At 40.1% G+C, this 26,443-nt stretch overlaps 1 protein-coding gene across 2 annotated transcripts in view; it reads right to left on the bottom strand.

Annotated features, from left to right (window-relative positions):
* The window catches only part of LOC137283530 (cyclin-dependent kinase-like 2), a 566,496-nt gene that overhangs the window by 396,605 nt on the left and 143,448 nt on the right, over positions 1-26,443 (bottom strand). For both annotated transcript variants that reach the window (XM_067815087.1, XM_067815088.1), the window contains 2 exons: positions 6,520-6,659; positions 1,115-1,387 (listed from right to left, as the gene is read on the bottom strand). In XM_067815087.1, coding sequence (XP_067671188.1) covers positions 1,115-1,387; positions 6,520-6,659 — 413 coding nt within the window. The remainder of the gene's footprint in view (positions 1-1,114; positions 1,388-6,519; positions 6,660-26,443) is intronic.

The raw sequence follows: 26,443 nt of genomic DNA, 5'->3' as shown, positions 1-26,443 counted from the left end.
GTGACGACCCTGTCTCAGTTGAGGTTCTCTTCTGTGGTCTAGGGGACGACTCGCTGGAACCAAGACATAGCCCCTGAGACATGCTTGACCGATCACTAGAATGAATTTCAGTGGTTACCTGAGGCTAAATCAGCTGATTTAGACATAACTAAATCATATATGATTTAGCTGATGCTGCCAGCCCTTGCACGTCTACGAACAGAATGAACATTTAAAGCAAACTGTGAATCAGACAAATCCTTGCAAAATTCACAGCGAACAGTGGAAGAACAGATGGACTTACACATTGGACAAACTAAGTCCGGGTCAACCACTGACAGCCATAATCTACACATGCTATATACAGGCAATATTATCACAAATTCAACAAATCATGACGCATAATCATAAGCCAAATACCGCATACAACATAAATTTAGCTAAATGGACAAAATAATTCAAAGACTTATCGTCGTATTTGGGACCCCATGTGCCTCCAGCCGACCTTGTCGCGCGGTGAGGAGACAGTGACAAGCATGGTTACTTATGTGACTGTTTTGGCAGGAAAAGGGAGGCTCCCAATGGGTGAGTGTATTTTACGTTCGCTTCTTTTAGGAGGGAACTTCATGGGATTCCACTACCTTTGCCAGGGAAGAGGAGATAAGCAATGAAGCATGAGTCAGGATAAGGAAAAAAATGTATAATCAGTTTTAATCAGTCTTTCAAACAAATGGTCAGAGTTTGCGATGTATGTCTAACATTTTACACAATGACTACATCATACATGAGCAGACAAACAGCCTTATCTTGCCACGCATTTGAACTTAATTTTTTTCGAGGTTCTTTTGAAGGTGGAACAGCTTGAATACATAACATTAATCAAATCAAGAAATATTAGTGACAAAAAATTAATCAATATGACATTCATATGTTTTTCTTCATTTTGAGTGGACTTTTGAAACTGAAACATGACATTCTCTGAATAATGATAAGAGACATTAGAGTTGACACTTTTGTATCAGAGTTGTTAGCTCAATACCCTTACATTAAATGATGTAGAAAAATACATCTTTTCATTGAGAAAGATCATGCAAAAAATTTACAGGAAGGCAGAGTTCAACTCTGCTAAAATTACCTTTGGGTCTTTTGTTTCTCTTTCTTTATTCTCAGATCGATTTTCATTTTTCTTTTTTTTCTTGATATTTCGCCCAGTATTATCAATATTCTCTGTGATAGTGCTCTCCCATGTGCTCTGGTTTTTCAGCAGGGGATTGTCGTGATATTCACGATGGATCTTTTGCTTGAGATCATTGCTGAGCTTGGAGGAGAAGCCTTCTTTTACAAACATCTCATGTTTTAACAAGTCAGAGCAAGTTGGTCTGTCATCAGGATCCCGGCGGAGACATTGCTAAAACAGATAAAAATCCATGTTTCTCAATGATAAAAACTCACTCATTTTTTGCAACAACAATCAATATACTTGAGCTATTTCAGGAAATTTCATTGCATCTATTTTGCTGGTTTACAGGGGTTTGTGAGGTGTGGCTGCTCTGGACATAGCAAGTGTCAAACAAGCAGGTGAAAATGCTTCAAAGCCAAACTGAAGTATACATATAGAAGCTGTGCATTGTCAAAATATTATCCCAGTTGAAAACTACAATGTCACTGTCAAAGGTACATATAAACTTTAACAGAGGAATCATGAGACCATAACAAGATGAGATTCAATTGAAAAATCCATCACAATGACGTCATGAGTCCACAAGCGGGACAGGCGTCAAACGACCATGTCACCAGCACAATAATGGGTATGTCCACCATCGGCACTGAAAATAGCAGTGCATCAACAACGAATTTGGTGAATTTGCATGCCAAGGCAGTAAGTCAACACTATGGTGTTGCAAGAAATCCATTACAACCCTTGCTGTATGCGGGCAGACATTGTGCTGTTTGAATATTAACCCAGGCCCATCACGTTGCATAAAAGGAATTGCCACAGGTTGAAGAATCTGATCCCTGTAGCCCACACCAGTTAAGTGGCCCTGAACAATCACCAGAAGAGTTCTTTGGCATGCTGTTATTCCACCCCAAATCTTCACGGAACCACCACCACCACAAATTAGTCTCCAAGACACAGGCCTGTGCATAACGTTCTCCCACGCGTCTATAGGCACTTTGACATCCATCACTATGGGAAATGTTAAACCTTGAGTCATCAGTAAAAACAACATTTCTCCACCAAACCATGAGTCTATGGACATGATTTCAAGCGAGCTTGTTCATGATGTTGTGTCAGGATAGGTCATATGGTGGGATGCTGTGGTCTGATCCCACGATGGCGTAAACATTGTGAAACTGTGTTGGGGTGAAGTCCTGAGATGGACCGGGCAGTCTGAAACATGTGGTAAAGATTGGTCACACTTATCCATCTGTCCTGTTTTGCGTTGTTACAAGTGGATGATCGATGATGTCTTTTGTGTTCTGGTAGTGTCTCACCAGTGCAGAAATGGTGTTCCAGTGGCAGTGAAAATGTGTAGCCACTTCTGTTAAGACATTCCCCACCGGACCATCCCAATGGCCTCATGTCATTGTGCAGGTGTTAATCTTGGCATGCTATGCATTTCAATAGCTGTTTAACTTTTTGAACGATCACAAGGGCAGGGGTTGAACTTTCCAAAGTGACAATATTGCATGGCATTCATTTGATCTAATTCTCTTTCTTGGAATGCACATGCAACAACATATTACACTTCTCAAGGACGAAACCACTGACATCACGGAACGTGGCCCATGCATGCATGTTGGATACATGTCACTAACCTCTGCGTTTAAATCTTTAAGTGTTTACACAGGTTTGATAAATTTTAATTTAAAATTTTTGTATGTACAGTTTCTTTATGTGCGTAGTATATAACAATCACTGCCACAATAGTTTCATCTGTTGTATCATGAAATGATTGAAGTATATTGAATTTTGTTTACACAAAATGACTTGAAATGGCTGACCCTTTTAGCCTTTTCATGAAATGATTGATTTCACAATCTCACTGTAATATATAAACACTGAAATGCAAAATACAAAAAATAAAATACACAGAATGTGCACATGAGTTGAAATGATAGACTAAACAGATTTGCTTTAATTATGCTACATTTGATAGGAACTATAAATACTTATGTTACAAGATACATACACATTTATACAGTACATTACAGATTTCTCAAAGATGGAAAAGATGAGAATCAGCAAACTGTCTAACAGTTAACATTTCATTTTGAAACTGGTGTCTCATTTCCTACAGATGTATTTCTTCTTCCATCCACCACCAGGGTTACTATAACAGGTTACAGGAGATTAGCCACGTGCTAAATTAACACCCAAGCTTCAAAGATTACCGCTTTGTGTCTTGAGTGTTACAAACAATCCAAAGGTTGACTTCCTGAGCCGACACCCATTTGAAGGACAGTGTGTGTTCATACGAACATAGAATTTTGTTGTTACGGTATAGTCTCCTTGATATTGTGCCGATGTAGCAGGCCATTTCTCCCCCCAGTCTAAACTTTCCCCAGGGAGAATCAGGCCTAGGCCAAACTTTCCCTGAGAAGTTTGTTGATAGGATATTCTTACCCCAAGGAAAGTTCAGCCTTGGTTAAAGTTTCCCTGCCTAGGCCAAAGTTACCCCTTGTTTAAAGAATGTGTAACAGGAAGATCCTGTTTCGGGTCCTCAGGTTCTAAGGATTCAGGGGTTTAACATCATAATGACAACCAAACTCAAGATTTTACAAACAAAATACATTTATTTCAAATTCCAAAAATAAAATGAACAATCAATAATGTTAAATAAAAGAACACAAAAACATATTGCCTCCAAAGATCTTTAATGCTAAAAAAATATATAAATAAATAAAAAATTACTGGAAATGCCTTAATTCCCCTTTCCCCTAAATAATATCCCCTCGCATTCTGTGTTCACGTGCTTGCTTTGTCAACTCACGCACTGTAGTCATGTTACAGGGTTCATACTATATGTAAATCATTTCTCTATTTGCTTGTCACTTTATCGATTGTGTGAGGTTGTAACCAACTCTCTCAGCTGAATCTGACTGATTCGCATTTAAACATTTGAGTACTAAAGGAAATAGGGCGGCCCACAGTGGAGGCAACCCCCACAGTGGGCTTTTGTGAAGAAAGACAGGCTGTGTCTGTCTTTTTCAGAGTTTGTGAATAAGGGGGTCTAGATCGCGTTATTGATATTATGTAGCTTATATAATGGGCATGGTCCAGAGCCGCTATTAATAATACTACTTGTCACCCTAGACATATTAAAATGAAAGGTCCTTTCAGTCAATTTCTACGATTGAAACGCATTTGTTCAACTCCTGAGGAATAAGAAAAACATAGCCTCAACCTTATCAACTACTACTTAAAATGAGGGTATCCAAAGAAATATACATACAACAAAACAAAACCAGGTCCGACTTGAAGGACAGGAAATCTCTCTGATCCTCCCCCGTGAAAGAACCATGAAAAAACAACAGAATGGTTCCAGTTAGTGTCTATAATCCCGTGAACATGGAACTCAATGCCATTGTCAGAAAACGCTGGCACCTATTAAGTGGCTCAGACATCTGCCTACACACTTTTCCCTCACCACATATTGCTGCTTACCGCAAAAATAAAACTCTAAAGGATCACTTAGTCAAAGCCACTTTGACCTGTCCCAGACTACTACCACAAATCAGTGGACAGTCAGTTTTGTTGATAATACGTGCGACAAAGCAAATTGCAAAATCTGCAAAATATTAATCAACAGTGACACTTTCGTCAGTTCCGTCACCAAAAATGCCTTCAGAACACGAAGCTACAATTGCCAGTCCCGTAATGTAGTACACCTCCTCACATGCAAACGCTGCAAGAAACAATATGTAGGTGAAACCGAATGATGTTTCAGAATCCAACTAACAGAACACTATGCTGATATCACACACAAGCGCGACAAACCTGTCGCACTTCACTTCAATTCGGAACATCATGGCAAAAATGATCTTTAATTCCAAATCATAACCCAACTCAAAGACAATCCGGACTCTGAGACAACCACCAATGCCCCTGATAACGTATACACAACAAACCCTGATGTCCAACATGGACAAAATGCCATACACTTGCACGATGTGTCCCTTGCACGCCATGTAAACAGCAAGCACACAGATGCTAGACATGAGTGCATTATCTGTGCCAAAAACTACAGTCGTAAAGACGATTGTTTGGCACATATCCGCTGCAATCATGGCTCTGAGCTTGACACCTCTAACTACTGGCAGAAGATTGGCCCTACCTCATTGTCCAAACCAGGACCCAGTCAAGTCACCACCAGTAGCTGGAAAAACGTCTGAAAGCACCCAGCCACAGGGCAAGCCACATATGCATGATTCACACCAGTCCCGCTGTTTCACAACTGGTCTCACACCATTGATTAAAGTGAGCTAATTACTGTGCTATGGGCTGTGTACCGTCAACAAAATCGGGCTGATGTACCCAACAGGATTCACCCCAGTGAAGCCGACTACACTCAACCCAAATCCGCACACCTGGATAATATCCTTAAAGAGTACCAGGAGATTAAATCTGGACATTTTAAGAACATCAATGCTGCTAACACTAACTGAGTTGGCAATGGAAAGTGGGGCAAACTAGCAAGTTGCAGCTGCATGAGAGTGCAATATATTTACCTGTACAAAAAACTTTTTGTATACCTAGATTAACCCAATCACTTAATTTTATAGAGAGCAACTCATTCACTAGCAGTTGTTTTTTCTCCCCAGTTATCAAGCTGATAACTCGGGACCCCAACTCTCTAACTAAGAGAGCAGCCATTCCACACAACAAACACACATGATGTTTCACCCATTTATTTGTAAATAAATCTCAATTACAAATACCTTATTTATAAACAGTCGTCAGATTATCCTTCTGACAATAGTCACAAAACTCACTCTGTTCTCACACTAATCCAAATTGGAATCACACACCCCGCCATGACGTCACAGCATGAGAACACTCCTGGGATGTCACAAAGAACACCACCACTGAGATTCTCTCCATAAAAAGGCACGCACACCTCCAGCATCTCCGTCTGATGAGTACACTTTGTATGAAACACGTAACCAAGATACACAGGCCCTGTGTAGTCATACACCTTGCTTTAATTTCAATGTATATGAGTTCAGATTCTGCTTACGAGTGTGTATTTTCAAACTGAAACTGAAAGTTACTAATTTTCAGGAAGTGGGAAACTTCAGTGTTTTCTCTTCAGGTCAAAAAGTATTGACCATATTATGAACAAATATTACATTAGAAAGAAAAAAATTAAGACTGGGTACCATATAAACTAAGTGAAGATTATATATTTAGAAAGTGAATTAGTGCATTCTATACATAATTCAAATCACACATAAAATAAAGACATGTTAAATAAATAATTATTGCAAGTTGTATTTGGGTGCTCAGTGTAAAAGGAAACCAATGGAACTACTTACCTTCAGCAGGTCCAGTGACAAAGAGGAAATCCTGTTGAACTTTTTTTCTAGAGGAATTACTTCTCTAACCTCTGGTAATCTCATGCCAACAAACAGAGGATTACGTAAAAAAACCTCTCTATGACGTGGGGTCAAATTTCCTGCAAAGAACAAATAACATCAAACTGATGACTTTCTTCCATATGCATTGATCACTGACTCATTGTATAATCATGTATAATATTTTTTTTCCAGGTTGTTTCTCTATTAGGGCTGCAACAATCACCGAGACTTTCGATATTTTGATTTTCGATATTGGACCCTCGACATATTTTATTCAATTCTTCATACAAGTAAAAACATCATATTTCCTTTAACACTCAGAGTCAGCTTTTTCAGAGTAGACATCTGGAGAATATAAAATGGAGGTTGAGCCCCACATGAGCAATGGAGCCGAGGTTATTATAGAAACTATAATATATAGTATATATAGTACAGGGAATCCCTTGGCTAAATACAGTCAGACAGGCACTAGCTAGGAATGTGACATGATTGTTTCATCCTGTCTGAGGTTATAAGTGAAAAAGCATAGACTAAATTTGATATTCTTCCAAGACATGCAGGACTATATTATAGGAAAAAGAATGTTATTGTAAACCCCATTGAAAGGGAAACTGAGTCAAACATAGCCAGATGCTGGCTTGCTTCATACGCCTATTGTAAACGAACCCTACAGGATGATTCATAGCCTTACACTGATGCTCATAAAGTCGAATGGTTATTGTTAGAAATGTAAAACCTAGTCTAAAGATAGTGAGAAAGGTTATATACTGAGATTATTGGTAGGAAGGATATAATGCAGATTTTCTCAATAGCTTTCTCCAAAGGTTATACATGTATTCATAACTGCTCAGCTACTGTGGGTGATATGGGGACAGTTTCAAACAATTGCTTCAATTTCTTGATGACAGATTGCTTAGAGTGGATAGGAATACTTACATCAAAGCAGCCATACATATATACATATACACACGTTTCTGTAACGGTATGTGCTATCCAGTTCTGTATGTATAGGATTCTATCTTATGCAGACAGTGGGTGTAACGGTATAGCTAAATTTGCATTAAAAATGGCGGCTGTTCATTCCAATGATTTGTGTGTTCAGCAATTTGTATTTTAACTGCAGTATTTATTGCTCGCACCCACCTTTAGGTTATGTCAGTTTGTAGTCCACTTTTCATAGTATCGCTACATTATTGTTAGTGTTAAGTGAGTTTTTGATACACTGAGAGTTTAGCGTTTTCTCAGTCTGCTACTACGGAAGTAGAGAAAAATAACTTCTTTACAATGAAATATCTCTTTTGCACGTAGGAGTTGGTAATATCATATCATGAAGTTAGATAGGTTAGTTTCAGATCTTTATATAAATACATGATGAAAGATGTTAGCTTTATTGCGTATATGCATGAGAAGCAATTAGAGTATTTTAGAAACACAGATTTACTAATGAAGTGAATCTTGACTGGCAACGATAGGTTGTTTTCTCTGACGTCCGCTTCGGTCATATTTAAGCGAAAGGACCAAAATAGTACGGGGTCAGTAGGTCATAAGCATGTAAACAACACATACTTCAGTCACTAGGTCAAATTGGATACCTAGTGGAATATATATTGGACACTTGGGGAAACTTACACTCTGGAAATGGAACTGTCGTCTTTTAAACTGTGTGAGTACCTTCTCTTGTGTTGCTGAGTTGGGGAAAGTGCGACTGCCAAGTGTCAATCTGAGCATATTGAAGTTTTATATTACTGACCATTAGCCTTTGAAAACTTAGAGTTGGCCTGCATAATAATTAGTGTACTGCCTAGGGCCAATTAGAGCATATTGCAGTTTTTAATCACTGACCTTTACATTTGAAAACGTAGAATGTGTCTGCATAATAGTTAGGCTAGCCTTACATAGTGATAGCCTGATAGTTGCCTCGTTAAACCGCATTTATTCATGACTGGTCGAATGATATGGAAGTTTCCATAGTCTGCCCATGAGTTGTAAATATTTCCCGCAGAGTGTTGTTTCACCCGTGACAGTGAGTAGCTACCTTGTTGTTGTAGGTAGGGCAGGGTGAAATATTTTGTAGTTGCCTGTAGACAGGTTCATGTTGTGACTCTGTGATATGACTACCTGTTAACCATTAGGAAATTGTAGAACATATCTGCATAATATTCCTCTCTGATGAAACGATGTCAAGCTGCATTTAGTCTTGCGTTGGTTCTGATACAATTTTAGAAGTTCATCCACCTTGTTACGTGTTGTTTTCACGTTTAGGCTATCTCCAGGTGTATAGGCCTGCCAGATAGACTGTTGAATGACTATTAATGCATTCCACCGTAACATACCAACACCTTTCTCAACTAACGGAAAAATTGGGGGGGCTCGTCCGGGATTAATATGTATACAGTAGTAACTAGTGAGAGTTAATACTGAAGTAGACTGAAAAGTTTATTGCTACTAAGAATAATAAAAATGTTACAATTTGACAGAAAATGGTCACCACTGCTGCCATATATCCAGCATGTATAATTTCTATCCATATGAACTTTTGTCTTATTGTGTACTTGTGCTGTTGCATCATTTATTTGTGTATCTGTCTACTGAGTTGAATGAATAAAATATATATATATATATATATATATATATATATATTGCCATGAAAAAAAAAAAAAGTGATGTTCTGCTGTAGAGAGGTTGTGTTAAAATATTAGGTGTCATGATGCTGGCCAATGTTTTCCGGTAATTTGAACTAGGTGACTGACGTGTGTGTCTCTTAGCAATGTGCGTGTGTGAAGTAATTAGCGAGAGCTAATCCTGGGAATTATAATAATGGGTATTGGTTTTTGATGGTTGATGAAAATAGGCACTAAACATGACGTCTTGGGATCGATGTGAATGATGAACATCGCAGAGATTAGGCATGCTAAAGTATCAGAGTTCGCACAATTAGCTGTCAGAAATGATATTGAAATTCCTTTGGAGATTAAGACAAAAGGCAGAGCATTGAGAGAATTCTTAATTGAAAAGTTGTTTGGTCATGATGGCAAACATACTGAGCAGGAAGAATTAGACCAGAGCGAAGAAATTAAATCTGAAAGTAGTGAAGGCTCGGGTAGTCTAACCCAAAACTTAACTTTTGAACAACAATTAGAGCTTAGAAAGTTAGACGCAGAAGAGAAGGAGAGAGAGAGAGAAGAAGCAAGGAAAATAAGAGAGCAGAAAAAATAATGTTTGAGGCTCAGGAGAGAAAGAGACAGGCAGAGTTAGAGAGGGATTGGATGAATTTCCAAATGGAAAAGAAGAGAGCAGATGCAGAGTTAGATCGGAGGTCACAGGGGGATAGGTTAAGGAGGCATGAGTGTTATCAGTCTGTACCATATTTCAATGAAGCAGAACTAGATCAGTTTTTCTCCCAATAGACCAATCCAGTCTGGGCCGATAAGCCCTGCCCACATCGTATTCTAACTTTAGCGGGGACAACCTCTGACTAATAACAATGGCATCACTGCTGGTGAGAACAGTGTTGATGAATTCTGCTTGTGGCACCATCGTTTGTGAATGATATTTAAAGAGGAAAGTTATACATATTTTATTTTTAATCCCTTTTAATATATCATAGTTGACAGACTATAATTAGTGAGTGAAAATGAGTTACATGCCAGATGAAAAATTGTCTTGGCCAGCGGCTGCATGTTGGAAGCATATTTTCTTTTGAAATGATTCATCTATCTGGTAATTCACGTCCGTCTAAGATACCAGCAGGGAAGTGAAACTGAAGTATTTTGTTTTTCCCCCCTCTAAATTCCCATTGTAATTTTATGATAACCATGAACACAACCACATGTTCAAGTTGCAGATCGGTACCTATAAATAGATTGTCAACAGTGCGCGAGAAGCCTTCAGTTCGATCTCTTATCTGATGTTCAAATTTAGTTCAGTCATGTATGGGAAATCATGGGTTTATACCTTTGATTAACAAAGCAGTAAAATATTTCCATACTTGTAAATGTATCTGGACATACCCAAAAGCAAATATTCGGAAGCTAATCTTAGCAAATCTCAGTAAAATTTCCCTCTTCAAATTACTGCACCATCCTAAAATGACACATAATATATTTTTCTGTGTGTACTTTGTAGAATCCTAATTTACAAACTTCCACAATACTGGACTTCATGAACTGCCAGCGTTTATGTTCAGGTATATAACACCACCATAACACAAACAAGATCCAAGATACACTCTGCACCTGTACACTTACCCATCTTCCAGGAACAGTAAAATCTCTGTACAGAGGATCCACAGTTACAATTAACTAGGTTTCTTCAGGGATAATTACTAATGGACATAAGGTGCAAAGAATATCTCAAAAGTTAAAGCATTTTGTCAATAAAATTACAAATGGACATCATTGCTTCTTAAACAATGACACTAGTAATCTTTGTTATATTATATCCGAGACCATATCTCTAGAGGACATAGCACGAAATCTGATCTATTTCCTTTCCTGGAAGACTTAGTAATGTCAGCAAAAACATGTTAAAGATGTTTCAAAATGTGGTAAAAGTCATAACAAAACTTTAGGAAAATGTCTAAAGCATTTGCACACTGCAAACCAGTGTGCAATTTATGATGAAGCTGATTTTCCATATAACCATGCATCAATAAACCTTGAACAATTTGTCTGTCTTAATAAACAACACTTTGGCTCAGTCATGAAACATTGGTAATTTCAAAAGCGGGTGATTTCTAGGAAGCATTACATCAAATCTGGGTTAAAAGTATGTTGCAATATTCATTCCAGTTACATGAATAGTCAAAAGAGACTTTGTAAGTTATTCTGTTCCAAGACTGAATAATGTCTGACCAGGGTGTGGCCAAAACGTAGAATTTGCTGTTGTCGTTTTTTTTCAAACTCTCTGGATGTTGAAATAACTTTTATATGAGTTACGATACGAGTAATTACTTTCAGACTAATCTTATTACGGAATATTTCACTTTTTTTTAAAAAACATCTTAAATCAGGAGCCATGAAACTAAGTTAGTGCCAAGTTATTGCCATGACATGTCTGTAGTGTAGCCTAAGTATGCCTGGTTCTGCTTTCAAACCACATGACTCTGATATGTCAGTCAGTTAGGTACAAGTATTTACAATTGATTATATTATTATTATTTTTTTTTTATTACCTTTCTACGTTTACTAAAGGATGCAAGATTCTTAAAAGATATCTGACCCGTGAAGGTCCCGGGGTAGAATAGGCCTTCAGCAACCCATGCTTGCCATAAAAGGTGACTCAGCTTGTCGTAAGAGGCGACTAACAGGATCGGGTGGTCAGGTTCGCTGACTTGGTTGACGCATGTCATCAGTTCCCAATTGCGCACATCGATGCTAATGTTGTTGATCACTGGATTGTCTGGTCCAGACTCGATTATTTACAGACCGCCGCCATATAGCTGGAATATTGCTGAGTGCGGCGTAAAACTAAACTCAGTCACTCACTCACTTAAAAGATATCTTGTTATCAATTTTAATGACTGTAATATTCCTGAAGTGTACCATTGTACCTCTCCTGCATGAACAAATTTATGTTGTAACAAAAATTAAAACAAATAATATTCTCTTAGTTAAGAAATACAACTTTATTTAATTTCCTCCAATATTCCAGAAAGTCACTATTCTTCTCGCATAGTTTTTGTCTCGATTCACATCTCTTTACGGAAATTCCGAAATATTTAAGGCATGGTTTCATAGACACTCAATCAATGCTTTTCACATTTTGGAGTGAGTGAGTGAGTGAGTGAGTGAGTGAGTGAGTGAGTGAGTGAGTGAGTGAGTGAGTGAGTGAGTGAGTGAGTGAGTGAGTGAGTGAGTGAGTGAGTGAGTAGTTTAGTTTTACGCCGCTTTTTAGTAATATTCCAGCAATATCACGGCGGGGGATACCAGAAAATGGGCTTCACACATTGTACCCATGTGGGGAATCGAACCCGGGTCTTTGGCATGACGAGCGAACGCTTTAACCACTAGGCTACCACACCGTCCCTTCATATTTTGGATACTACGTGATAGGCATCTGCTTACACTGTCCCTTTGAATAAAAAATATTACTTCTAAAATATTTTGAGCTATTAACAGATAGTGTACTGCAACATCATAAAATGTGCGACAAATTGAAGAACATGTCAGGTTGAAGGCACCCATATCCATCACATTGTTCTTTAATGTAACAAGTTTTGAGATTTTGGTCGTCCCTAACTGAAATCACATCACTGTCAGATTTGTTTTCATTGTGTCACAGTTTTCTTGCCGTCTTGTTTCAGCTTTCTGATCTACAGAATCAATGCTCAGTATTGACTAAAATGTTAAGCAAAAATAATTTTGTAGTTACATAAATTATCCGTGTTTAAAACACTTGCGAAGCCTCAAAATTCTAGTTGTTGTCATTTAATTGATAATGGTTTTGCACATGTGCGAAAATGTGGAAATTCATGCAAATTCTCAACTTCGAGCAGGCGTAGGTTTCGAGAACGATGATGCCGACAATTAACTAATCGTGAGGCCTGTCGCATTCCTTAATCCACCTCAATTTCTTTTGCCTTCACCAAAATGGTTTTGTTGAAGGCACTCATCAAATCACAGCAATGTATAACAGATATTGTGAGTGTGATTGGCATAATTCCACGCACAACGCTTCAGATTCTTTGTTTGACCCCGGAAATAAGAATGACAAATCCACAATTCGCGCCCAACCTGCTGATTGCCCGAAATCGATGCATGCACCAGCTTTGACTGACAGACTGGATTGGTCTATTTGAGCGTGGCAGAATCTTTACAGTGGCCAAGAGAATATTGCTGTCTCATCTTACAGTCAAAATGCTGCTTATTGTGCTCTCAGTAGTGAAGACAAAAACAATTATGAGATTGTGAAAAATTCTGTGAAGTTGGCTTACAAGTTTACGAGTGAGGCCCATAGACAGCGGTTCTGTGAGATGAGAAAAGAATCTTAAGAGTCGCACTGTGATTACTTAGCTAAAATCACTGAAGCATTTGATTTGTGGCAACAATCAGAGCAAGTTGACGGTGATTTTGATTAGTTAAGGCATCTTGTAATCATGAAGGAGGCTGACAAGGCTGTTGCTTTTGTGCAAATAGATGCAAACCCTAGGGATTCTGATGTGATCAGGCCTGCATTAAACTTCAGTAAGTTCATGTCTCAAGGGAAAGTTGGCAACTGTGAAACTGATACGTTAAATGACTGTATTCAGAGATACAGGTGCTTTTTGTTCAATTGTCTGAAGGAGTGCAATCGATTTGTTGGATTATACTGATACTGGAAAGACAGTAGCGATTACTAGGTGGAAAGTATGACTCAATTCCAGTTCATAAAATTTTCAATTAGGGGAGAATTGGTTTGAGCAGAGAGAGCAGGTTGTAGTTCCCACAGCGCTCAAGGACCAATTGCTTAGCTTAGCTCAAGGGGGTTTATTCTCAAGACACTTACGTAGGACTAAGACCTATGAGAGAATTGTAGCAGATTTCTACTGGCCCGCTGTTTCTGCTGACACTGAGAAATTCCGTAAAACATGTCATACTTGCCAAGTCGTGGGCAAGCCGAACCAGATTATCCCGCCAGCGAAATTACATAGCATACCAGTACAGGAAGCATTCACTAGAGTACAGATAGACATTGTAGGACCGCTTCTTAAAACATGAGAGGGGAACCAATATATTTTAACAGTCATGTGTTTAACCACACGTTTCCCTGAAGCTATAACTTTAAGGAAAGTTACCGCAGCACTAGTGGCTAAAACACTGATCAAGTACTTCACAATGACAGGGTTACCCTCAGAGATACAGTCAGACAGAGGCACAAATTTTACCTCCAAATTATTCAGGCAAGTGTCAGAGATACTTGGTGTTAAACTTATTTTCTCCTCACCTTATCATCCTCAGGGTCAAGGTGCTATTGAGTGGTTTCATCAACGCAATTAAGCCACTTTAAGTCAGTTAGTATTTTAGTCTTCAATGCCTGATGAGTTGACATTTTGACAACTTCCTCTATCTCAGTGAAATTAGTCTCAGTATTAATTGCTACTCAAACACTGAATCTAACAAACCCTAGTAGGAGGTCATGTCAGGTAACCTTTGAGTGACCTATGACCGTCCAATCAAACCAGAGGTGGCCAAACGGATTAAACCAATCAGACAACAGCTTCTGTTTTGAGTTTCGTGGGAAACAAAATTCCCCAGTCCCTGACACTGATCCCTCAACAAACAAAAATCTGCATAAAGCACATATATTTGACCCACAGTATATATGCTTAGGGCTTTCTGACGACACATTTGCCATTAGTCAATATTTCCACAAGCTGACATCCTTGAATGCTGACAAAAATGCTATTTTCAGTAAGTGTTTGACAGTATTGTAGCATGCTCAAGCTGTAGTATATACAACAGGGGTTTGGGACCATGTCTTATATAAGCCGCTATCTATCAAACGAAGCCTTTGAATCCCCCTTTACCCTCCAATTCGTTTCACCGACCACTTTTTGTTCGCATCCCAAATTTACTAGCCAGAAAGATAGAAAGATTAATAAAATTATTAAAAGGGTCCGTTTGTAGCCACAGTCTCCCAAGGAGAATATAAGAAACCTGGTAGTTGCGCTTTTCCCAAGAGGGACTGCGTTGGTGCCTTCTCTCTCCATGACAGTGCCCGCTCAGCTAGGCCCTTTTCAGAGATCCAACTGATATGATCGTGATCCCTTGCTCATGAAAGATGCAAGGGCCTCAAGTCCCTCGCTACATGAAAGTTGCGGGATACGAACACACAATGCACAGCTGCGCAACTGCACACCATAAGCCTGTACCGCAACTGATTGCACTACTGAAGATCGACAGTAATGTACTCGGTTTATCAGGTCGATCCTGAAGTTTTGCCTACCTCGTCACTTAACCTTTTCCTGGTCAGTACTTGTTTTTTCCTGAAGTTTTGACCTTTTTAGAAGAACCAATGTACTATGGATTGTTTTTTTCTCGTCTTTGTTGATGGTACTGCTTTTACGAGACTTGGTTCAAATCTCTTGATTCATCCTGTGGTACTTGGCAAGTTCAGAGAGTACCAAATGAAACTCCTCTGATGAGATTTTGTTACTGGTGAGTGCAGTAGAAATATGGTCGTCTTTTGTGTTGAGCTTGGCTTCGGCTAGAACTCTCATTTTGTCATGTTTCAACGCTGTACGTTGCAGTTTGTGTGACACGTACTTGAGGGTCAACCCCACCAACTCCATCTATCCGGCCACTATTTCTATACATGGCACCTCAGGCACAGCCATGATGGTGGACAACAACCCAGCACCAACTGCGCCTAACCCCATACCCTTTAGCCACCAAGGCAGTATCGACGCCGTCAACATAATTGACAGCTCTGTGGTGTTTTTCATGCAGATCTCTACGTATATCTTGGTCTTGTTCTAGTCATAGTTTGGAACTAACATGTTGCCCATGTCACCTGGTATTCACAAAAGTTGTACTCATTTAAAAACTAGAATGAAAGATGTGAGAAAGATCCCGTTGTTCTTAATTTCAGAGGCGTAACCATTAAACAAGATGTAAGGTGCAGTGAGGGACATGTTGATCAACCATATGGGCTCTCTAAAGTGTGCCAGTACAAGGTGTTTTCCTCACCGGGCAGATCGAATTCCTTCATGTCGCCTAGATCACCAAGCGTGATGTTGGGATGATGATTGTTCATTGGCTATATAAAATGTTATAAAATAATTTCCAATTGTTTTTCTGTTAATTTCTCAGGTGTACATTTCAACTCCATAAAATGTATGTTTTTGGGTAGGAAAATTTTGGTAAGAGATATCAAGTTATGGGCAAATATTTCACATTTCACAACTCTGAGCACTGAAACGACACACCCTTGCAATTTGTCTACACTAAAATATAGTGCAAAAGGGTAGCAAATATTTCTATGAAACACTCCTGTGCCCCAAATTTAAAACAGAATACTATAAACTGGGACAGCTTGAATGTAAACCTACCAAAGAAATGGAAAATATTTAATGGAAATGCATTTATATTTCTGATATAAGCTGGTTACAATACAGAATTATGCACATTATTCTACCTACAAAACAGTTTTTGTTTGTTTAAGATCAAGTATATAGACTCTCCCATTTGTACTTTTTGTAAATTTGTTACCCATCTCCTTTGGAACTGTGAAATTGTTCAAAATATCTTGAAAAACCTCCAGTCATGGCTCTTAACTGTCTTGCTTGGGATCAAAGGGAAAAATAATAATCCAATTAATGCTGAAATACTTGTGAAACAAGTTATCCTTATACACAGTAGAAATTGTACCCTTTATCAGTCATGTGAAAAGGATGATAACTAAGTATTATGATAATACAAGAATGTTTATTCAACATGCACTTTGCCAGCACTATATGGAAAATTTTGTGCCCATGCACACACACCAACGTTATTGTGCTAATTGGCTTTAGGTTACCTTTTCCTATAGAAATACTACTGTCTTATATACCATGGATATCAGCACAGTTGTACCTACCAACATCACTTATTGACTGCATGTACCTGAAAATAAGTGTAAATAAACAAACAAAACAAGAGTCATCAGAAGATGACTTATTTCCCTTGCCGCTACATACTGTAAATCATGAAATTAATGCGTCATGAATTTAATGCGAGTGCAAAGGTCTTGTCTAAAATGCATCATGAAATTAATGCGAGCTCAGGAAGCTGTGTCAATCAGAAAATGCGACACCCTGGTTCTTTGTTGTTCATTTTCTTTTCATTTCTTATTACCACACACTAGTTACCTGAATTGAACTTGTTAAGCATTGAATGGAATGGAGCTGACGATGTTTTGATTACGCTGCCATGTTTGATCACGTGATGGCTTGCTACTACTTGTCTTATGACAACAAATAATGGTGACCATGAAGAACCAATTTATTAATTGGTATGCCAACAAAGTGTCAGACAATTTGACAGGTTCCAAAAAGGTCATACTTGTGGATTTACGAATAAGTGTGATGAAGCCTCTACATGCCAAATGGATGGAGGCCGTGATTGCAAAGGTGAGCAAAGATCGCTAAACGATCCTGTGTGGCTGGAGAATGTCCGGTCTGGCTGATGTGCTTCAATGACTTTGAACAATTGACAGTGATTATTGTAACCAGTGATAACTGACTTGCGATACCTGTAATGAGGAGGTGACCTGTATTGACTGGTGTAGTGTGTAGTGTCAACACTTCTGCTTAGTGACAAAATTTGCCGATGAATAATTTCAATAGGTATTAAGTAGTGTCAATGAAAGGAAGAGATTTCCGTTTTCTGACGTTTATTCAAAAGTACACCCCCAGACTGAAATGCGTCATTTTAATAATGCGACACATGTACAGATGCATTTTTCGCATTAATAAAACGTTCGCATTAATTTCATGATTTACAGTATTTGAAAGGACAAATCATCTGAAAGTTATTTGATGTTGTTTTAGACTAAGTTGAAATCGTTTCCATATTGAAAGGATGAAGATTTTTATGGATATCAACTTCTTTATGAGAGAACACAACGTTTCGGAGTTAATGCTTACTCCTTCATCAGGTGATTGAGAAAGGGATACAGAGGTGTATTTATATGTACAGGTAAAACAATAACAAAGTAACAAGTGGAATGAGTTAACGAAAGCTAGTATAAACAAGCACTGATGGGAAGGCGATAGTTAAGATAACAATGATGGAAGCCAATGGTAATGCATTACAGTTGATTGGATATGTTTACATAACATGATTGGGGATAAGGATGGAAGCCAATGGTGATACATTACGCATGATAGGATGATGTACATAACACACGATAGGGGGTGAGCATGTTTACATGAGGGTTGGTGATGTACAAACACAAGTATGTACTCGGGTAGATAGGCTATACATGAATTACATAGATAGAATGTACACAGGTAGATGAGATTAATTTATCAATAAGTCCCAGGCACTTGGTAGGTACACTCCTTGGTCGCGGTTGCAACGCAGTTACAACGCAGTTACAACGTCCTTCCACCTCCAACATTCCCGAAGCTGACAACAACAACACCAACCTCAAGACAGTCATCAACCTCAGCAGCAAGCCTCTCACACCATCTCAGACATCCCTCCTTGCTAAAGGCCTGAAGTATGTCCCAGTCGCCGCCAAGATCAACACAGATGCCTTCATCACCAGCATTGAAAGTGGACTTCAACAACTGGCTCCCAATGGCTACGTAGACTACCTCCGACACCAGATTATAGACACCATCAAGCAAGCTCCCAAGCCCCGCCCCAACCTCACGCACCAAGAGAGACAGGCCATCACCGAACTCAAGAAGGATGACAGCATCACCATCACCGAAGCTGACAAGGGCAAAGCAGCAGTCATCATGGACACCCCGGAATTCCTCCAGCTCGTCAACACCAGCCTCTCAGACACCACCACCTACCTCAATATCAAGAAAGATCCGACGGCCAGACTGGAAAGACAACACAAGAAAACCCTGAAGGACCTCCATGAGAAGAGAGAAATCAACGACATCATCTTCAACCAGCTGAACCCTATCAACTCCCAAGCCCCATACGGAAGAGCCACCATCAAGATCCACAAGAACCCGCCCAAAGCCCGGATCCTAGTCTGCTCAAGAGGTTCAGTTTTCTACAACACCGCCCAGTTCCTCACACGTCTCCTCGCTCCACTTGGCAAAGATGGCAAGTCCTACATCAGCGACTCTTCATCCTTTGTCAACCAGCTGAAAGAATCCAACCCCACAGGCACCATGGTCAGCTACGACGTCGTGGACCTCTTCACCAACATCCCACTAGAAGAAGCCCTGGACATCCTTCGCAGCAAGTTAGCCAACCAGATAGATGACTTGGACACCCAGCTCACCATAGACAGCATCATCAACCTCGCCCGCAGCTGCTTTGACACCTCCTACTTCACATTCAATGGTAAGATATACAAGCAGATCCACGGTCTCCCCATGGGCTCACCTCTTTCTCCTCTCATTACAGAAATCTTCATGACCTCCTTCAAGGAAGCAGCCCTCTCCACAGCTCCGTTCCAGCCCCTCTGTTGGCACCGCAAAGTCGACGACACCTTCACCACCATCGCCTATGACAACGACCCCAATGAGCTCCTCAACCACCTCAACGACCAACATCCAAGAATCATGTTCACTATGGAGACTGAGACCAACCAACACCTGCCCTTCCTTGATGTATCCCTCCACACCACAGACGATGGACTTAGAACCTCAGTTTACCGCAAGCCGACGCACACCGACCAGTACATCCACTACAACTCCTGCCACCACCCTCAGATCAAGCAAGCTATCATCGCCACCCTTACCAGACGTGCCAAAGCCCTCTGCCACCCCGATGCCCTAAACAATGAACTGGACCACCTCAGAAAGACATTCACCACACTCAACGGTTACCCTCCCCAGCTCGTCACAGCCACCATCAACAAGACCCTTAAGGACCGAGAACCCCGCCCCAAACCTTCTCCATCACCCATCAGAGTAACCATACCCTACCTTGGCCCCATTAGTCATCAAATATCACGCCTCATCAAGACCAAAGCCAGCATCGATGTCACCTTCTCCAGTGGCAAGACCATCAAGACCTACCTAAAAGCCAACGGTAAAGGACCCAGCTGTTAACACCCTAACCCGAGAGGATGCATCTACCAGATCCCTTGCAACTGTGGCGACCTATACATTGGAGAAACGCTGAGACCAATCAACACCAGAATGAAGGAACATCAGACCTCAGTCAGGAAACTCGACCAGAAATCGGCCATCTCTGAACACATTCTCAAGAACCCTGAACACTCAATTCGATGGGAGGACACTAGGATACTATCTACCAACAACAACAACTGGCGCCAAAGGAAACTGCAAGAGGCCATCGAGATCCGGAGACAGAAACCAGCCATCAACCGCGACCAAGGAGTGTACCTACCAAGTGCCTGGGACTTATTGATAAATTAATCTCATCTACCTGTGTACATTCTATCTATGTAATTCATGTATAGCCTATCTACCCGAGTACATACTTGTGTTTGAACATCACCAACCCTCATGTAAACATGCTCACCCCCTATCGTGTGTTATGTACATCATCCTATCATGCGTAATGTATCACCATTGGCTTCCATCCTTATCCCCAATCATGTTATGTAAACATATCCAATCAACTGTAATGCATTACCATTGGCTTCCATCATTGTTATCTTAACTATCGCCTTCCCATCAGTGCTTGTTTATACTAGCTTTCGTTAACTCATTCCACTTGTTACTTTGTTATTGTTTTACCTGTACATATAAATACACCTCTGTATCCCTTTCTCAATCACCTGATGAAGGAGTAAGCATTAACTCCGAAACGTTGTGTTCTCTCATAAAGAAGTTGATATCCATAAAAATCTTCATTCTTATGTATTTTCACTTCTAAATGACATTCAAAGACTTCATATTGAAAGGGTTTTAGAGTTCTGCTCCGGAAATGAAGCCCATCGTTCCATTTTGAGACCAAGTCCGAAACATTCCACGGAAAAACACAAAAAAGATAAATGAATCTGATGATACTTCAAGGAAATCTTCACATTCCATGATTGCTGATAATGACTTCCTTGGCTTCATTACAGGCCTGACTGTATGTATCCTTTGGTGGATGTCACAGTCAGACAATATTTAATGTCTATTGCCAACTTTCCAACAATGAAAATAAGATCGCTTCATCATGGTGTTGTTTTGTAGAACCGAACTAAATCGCTGAGCTGAGTTTATAGTGCTAGCTCACCTGAGCCAACCAGTCCTTGTCCAGGGACCAACTAGTACCATATTTTATCATTGCTTGGTTTCACGCGGCTAGGGAACAAACCCGTGACCTAAGGCACTCTGGACAGACATTCCAAGTATTACACCATGGGGTTGGTTCAGAATGAGTGAGTATGACTTTACATCGCTTTATTCCAACATCACTGTGCACACTACAAATGGGCTTCACACTACATGTGGGCTGTGTGAGTTTTATGCCACAATTAGCAATATCCAATCTATATGGCAGCGGTCTGTAAATAATTGAGTCTGAACCAGACAATCCAGAGATCAACATCAGCATCGATCTGCCTTACTGAGAACCGATGAGTGAACCAAGTCAGTGAGCCTGACCACCTGATCCCATTAGTCACCTTTTACAAGCCTTGGTTACTGAAGGTCAATATTCTAATCCAAACCTTCATGGGTTGTAAGGAAACAAACCTGGGACTCAGGTATGACAGCAAACGCTCTAACCTTTAACCACTAGGCTGCCCCACTGCTGAAAATTTTATCAAAGATTAAGTAAACATGTGCATTCAGCTGTGCCTTGCTCTCGTGATAAAGGCACCTATTCAAAAGAAATTTTACTGTTTACATTATCACCATAACATGATAGTCTTCTTACCAGTCTAATGAGAATTCTACAACCTTCTGGTTGTTTGGATTAGAGGTTTATGGTGCTCAGATCACAGCACTTCATGAGAATGAAAGATTTAAAAAGAAAATTGAGATGACCCCCCCACCCCAACTTGAAACGCTTCATACAACAATATATCTTGACAAGGACGGACAGTTTGGTGTACACCCCTGCCTGCTTTGCTGATTGCTATGCTGCTAAGGCATGCAATCAATTAAAACTTCATCTAAACATAATCATGGGTGATTGGCCTATCGATCACTGATCATAAAACCTACCTGTTCTTTATTGGTATTTCTACAAGTTGATTGAAAGCATTTGCATTCTTTGAAGGAGAAACAGAGCAAATGAATACTGTCACTTTGGAAAGCTTAACCCCTGCCCTTACGATCATTCAAAAAGTTAAACAGCTATTGAAACGCATAGCATGCCAAGGCTAACATCTGCACAATGCCATGAGACTATTGGAATGGTCCATAGGGGAATGTCTTAACAACAAGTGGCTGCACATTTCCACTGCCACTGGAACACCATTTCTGCACTGGTGAGACGCTACCAGAACACAAATGACGTCATCGATCGGCCACATTCTGGACGTCCACTTGTGACATCGCAAAGACAGAATGATAAGGGTGACCCATCTTCACAACAGGTTTCAGACTGCAGTAATGTCTGTCGGGACCATCTCAGGACTTCGCTGTATTCACCCGACACAGTTCCATAACGTTGACCTCATCATGGGATCAGACCACGACATCCCACCATATGACCTATCCTGACACGTCATCGACAAGCTTGCTGAATGTGGTGCCGAAATCATGTCCGTAGACCCATGTTTTGGTGGAGAAATGTAGTTTTTTTTTAGATGAGTCCAGGTTTAACATTTCCCCTAATGATGGATGTCAATGTGTCTATTGACACATGGGAAAACATTATACACAGGCCTGTGTCTTAGAGAGGAATCGCTTTTGTGATGATTCGGGATGGAATTACAGCATGCCAAAGAACTCCTTTGGTGATTGTTCAGGGCAACTTAACTGGTGTGTGCTACAGGGATCTGATTGACTTACTGCCTTGGCCTGCAAATTCACCAGATCTCTACCCTATTAAGCATGTTGGATTGATGTCGATGCCGTCTTCCTCATTCACCAGATAACAGAACATGAGAGAATCTGGCGTGACATCCCACAAGCCTTCTTTGCACGTTTGATAGACTCTATTCATCGTCGATGCACTGCTGTTCTAAATACCAATGGAGGACATACACGTCATTGAGCAGGGGACATGGTCATTTGACCCTTGTCCCGCTTGTGGACTTTGTGTGATGTCTTTGTGATTGACTTTTAAGTTGAAATTCTCCTGACTTGTTATGGTCTCATGATCCCTCCATTAAAGTTTATATGTACCTTTGACATTACTATCATACTTATCAACTGGGATCGTATTTTATCAATGCACAATTTCTTGATGTGGCTAGTATAGCGAACGAAAATAGATTTCAACTGATGTGTAAGCATACTGTATTGTGGATACTTTCTAAATAATTGGTCTGTATGTTTTGGGTACAGCTCCAACTATGTATCCAAAAAATACGACATCTCCTGCCAGCAAGTGCAGGGTAAGCCAATCACCCTTGGTGCATGGACATCGGCATTCCATATCTATATGTCGATTTACATGTCAAAACATTTTTCACCTAGTGTGTTACAGGGAATGTTGTCCTACACTGAGTCCATATGCAATGCTGCCTGGCGCTTTGGCAGAGATGGTTGGAGGGTGTATGATCAACAATTTAATCACAGAATGGCAAGGGATCCCACTTGTCAGCTGTTTTGGGTACAGCTCCAACTATGTATCCAAAATACACCAAACCATAGAAGGGACCATTTAAACACAAGTTTACAAGTAGAGTTGAACAAAGGGTCTTCATTGCAGCAACCACAGACATGCCAGATTCACTGACTACCATGGACATCAGGAGACAGCAATACCCTGTTTTGTGTCACTGCCACTGCATGTGGAATATTTATTTTTGTGTGCTACGGGTGAGATGACTTGAATTGCAGGTATTAATATGTGTCCACTGGCTTGTAGTAAATATTTGCTCTTGCACACTCTTCTTGCTGTTACATATGGAATATTTTATAGAACACATTTTGTGAAAAGAAACTATTTACTATCAAAACCGACATAATTACTTTTAGTGATTAACACTAAATGCGGTTATCAAAACTATTCTCTTCCAGCTTTCACATTTACTTCCGTGTTGTCGTGTTTACTTCCGCATTCTGTTATATGCCACCAAATCATGTCGCTTGGTTACCAATGATGTCATACATTATATGCGGACCATTAACGTCAGAACGTCAGCTTCCACCGGTACAAATTAGCAGCCCCGTTCATCCCAGCAATGTAGACAAAACGTCTCGAGCACCAACTCCAGTCAGCGTAAGTAACATGTTGGAGTCTCTTCACTCGTATTCATTGGTTTGTAATAGGCGTGGTTTTGATGTTTGTTACCTTCGCCCAGTGACAGCTGAGTTTGAGAAATAATTAGGTAGGAACAAGATGTTAATCAACCTTCATTGGACTGTGCTTTGTGTATTTTTAAAAATGTAGTGTTTCAGACTGATGTGTTCTCATTACTTTCAAACTCAGTAACCAGTTCGTTAATCAAGCAAGTAGGGAAAATAACAGAAATAAGCTAACAACTGACAATAATTTATTACAAAACAGATTATGTAGAAAAATACAAACAAAAACTTAACAGCTGATAAATGACACACTACTGCATCAACTGGTTGATTCAGATAAGTTAAACTTTTACTTTTAAGCCACCCCTAAACCAACCCTGTCCTTATACAAACGTTACCCAAAAGCTGTAAATCCTAGTTCATTTCCTACACTTAGGGAGGGAATGACCCTGAAACAGGATCTGATGGGCAATTTTAACTGATGTTACTCGGTTGACCGAAGCTAGACAACTGAAGACGGAAAGCCAAGTCACTTATATAGCACTCTAGAACGACCGCCGACATGGGTCAAAGTTCACCCACTGATCACGGATGTTTCCACGAATCAGAGCCTACACAACATATTTAGCAACAACCACATGGCCTACCCAATGTATCTAGCGCTATGATGAACAGTCACCCCGGTCGGAAAGTTATCCTGTAACAGAGGCTAGTGAAACAATGTGCTACAAGACTAACCGATACACAGCTATTCTATACGTGGTACGTAATGATGAAATATACATTTATGCACTCCCATGCCCCGTACTTAGGGTAGAATTTAACCCAGTTTTTCAACAGGTTAACCCCGCAGATGCACATTCATTGTATGAGGGCTTTCTGCATGGTTTTAAGCTTAAGTTTCAGGGAACCCAGGTCTCCAGAATGTCCAAAAATCTCTCATCAGTAACAGGCACGGTGGGAGCGGAGGTTGTTATTTAAAAAATGAATAAAGAGGTCTAGGTAGAATGGCTGGCCCCTTTGATAATCCACCATTTCCTGCATTACAGGTATCACCGATTGGACTCATTCCTAAGAAGATAGATGGTGGATCAGCAGATAAATTTTCTGTTTGATTCACCACCTATCATATCCACAAGGTGATTCTATTAATGATAACATTAAACAACAAGAATGTTGTTTCATATTCACGCTTTAATGAAGCTGTGGAGATGGTACAAAGGTTGGGAATGGGCGCCCTCCTTGCAAAGTATGACATCAAATCAGCCTTCAGCATCATACCAGTCAATCCCCAGGATTTTGAATTGCTCAGCATTCAGTTTAACGACAAGTACTACTTTGATAAATGTCTGCCATTCGGGTGCTCTATTTCATACGCTATTTTCGAAAGATTCAGCATGTTTTTGCAATGGTGCATTCTCCACAATCTCCCAAACAAGGAGGTGATGCATTATCTGGACGACTTCCTGACAGGGAATATGTTCAACCTACAACCAAAATTACTTTCCTGGGCCTGGAGCTGGACTCAAATCCCACAAGACAAAATTGTTTAGGCAACCACACAGATCAGAGGGTGGCTGAGTGCGAATCATATGGGACCTCCAGTGGGTAAACTCAATTTCATCAGCCGTGCCATTCCCATGGGACGGGCATTTTGTCGACGGCTCATTGACGAGATGTGCAAGTTGAAGTCTCCATTTCACTGATGCTCACGATGGGCATCAAGGACGACTTGGTATTGTGGTTACAGTTTCTTGAACACTTTCATGGCATATCAGTTTTTCAGAGTCCAGTGTGGACATCAAACACGGCCACACAGCTTTTCACTGACGCAGCAGGCAGTGTAGATTTTGGTGCTTACAACCAGGGTAAGTGGACATGTGAGCGCTGGCTGCAGCAGTGGAT

Source organism: Haliotis asinina, chromosome 5, assembly GCF_037392515.1.
Source record: "Haliotis asinina isolate JCU_RB_2024 chromosome 5, JCU_Hal_asi_v2, whole genome shotgun sequence".
In the NCBI taxonomy this organism is placed as follows: Eukaryota; Metazoa; Mollusca; class Gastropoda; order Lepetellida; family Haliotidae; genus Haliotis; species Haliotis asinina.
The sequence above is the reverse complement of the archived record's forward strand: the minus strand, read 5'-3'. Positions and strand labels throughout refer to the sequence as shown.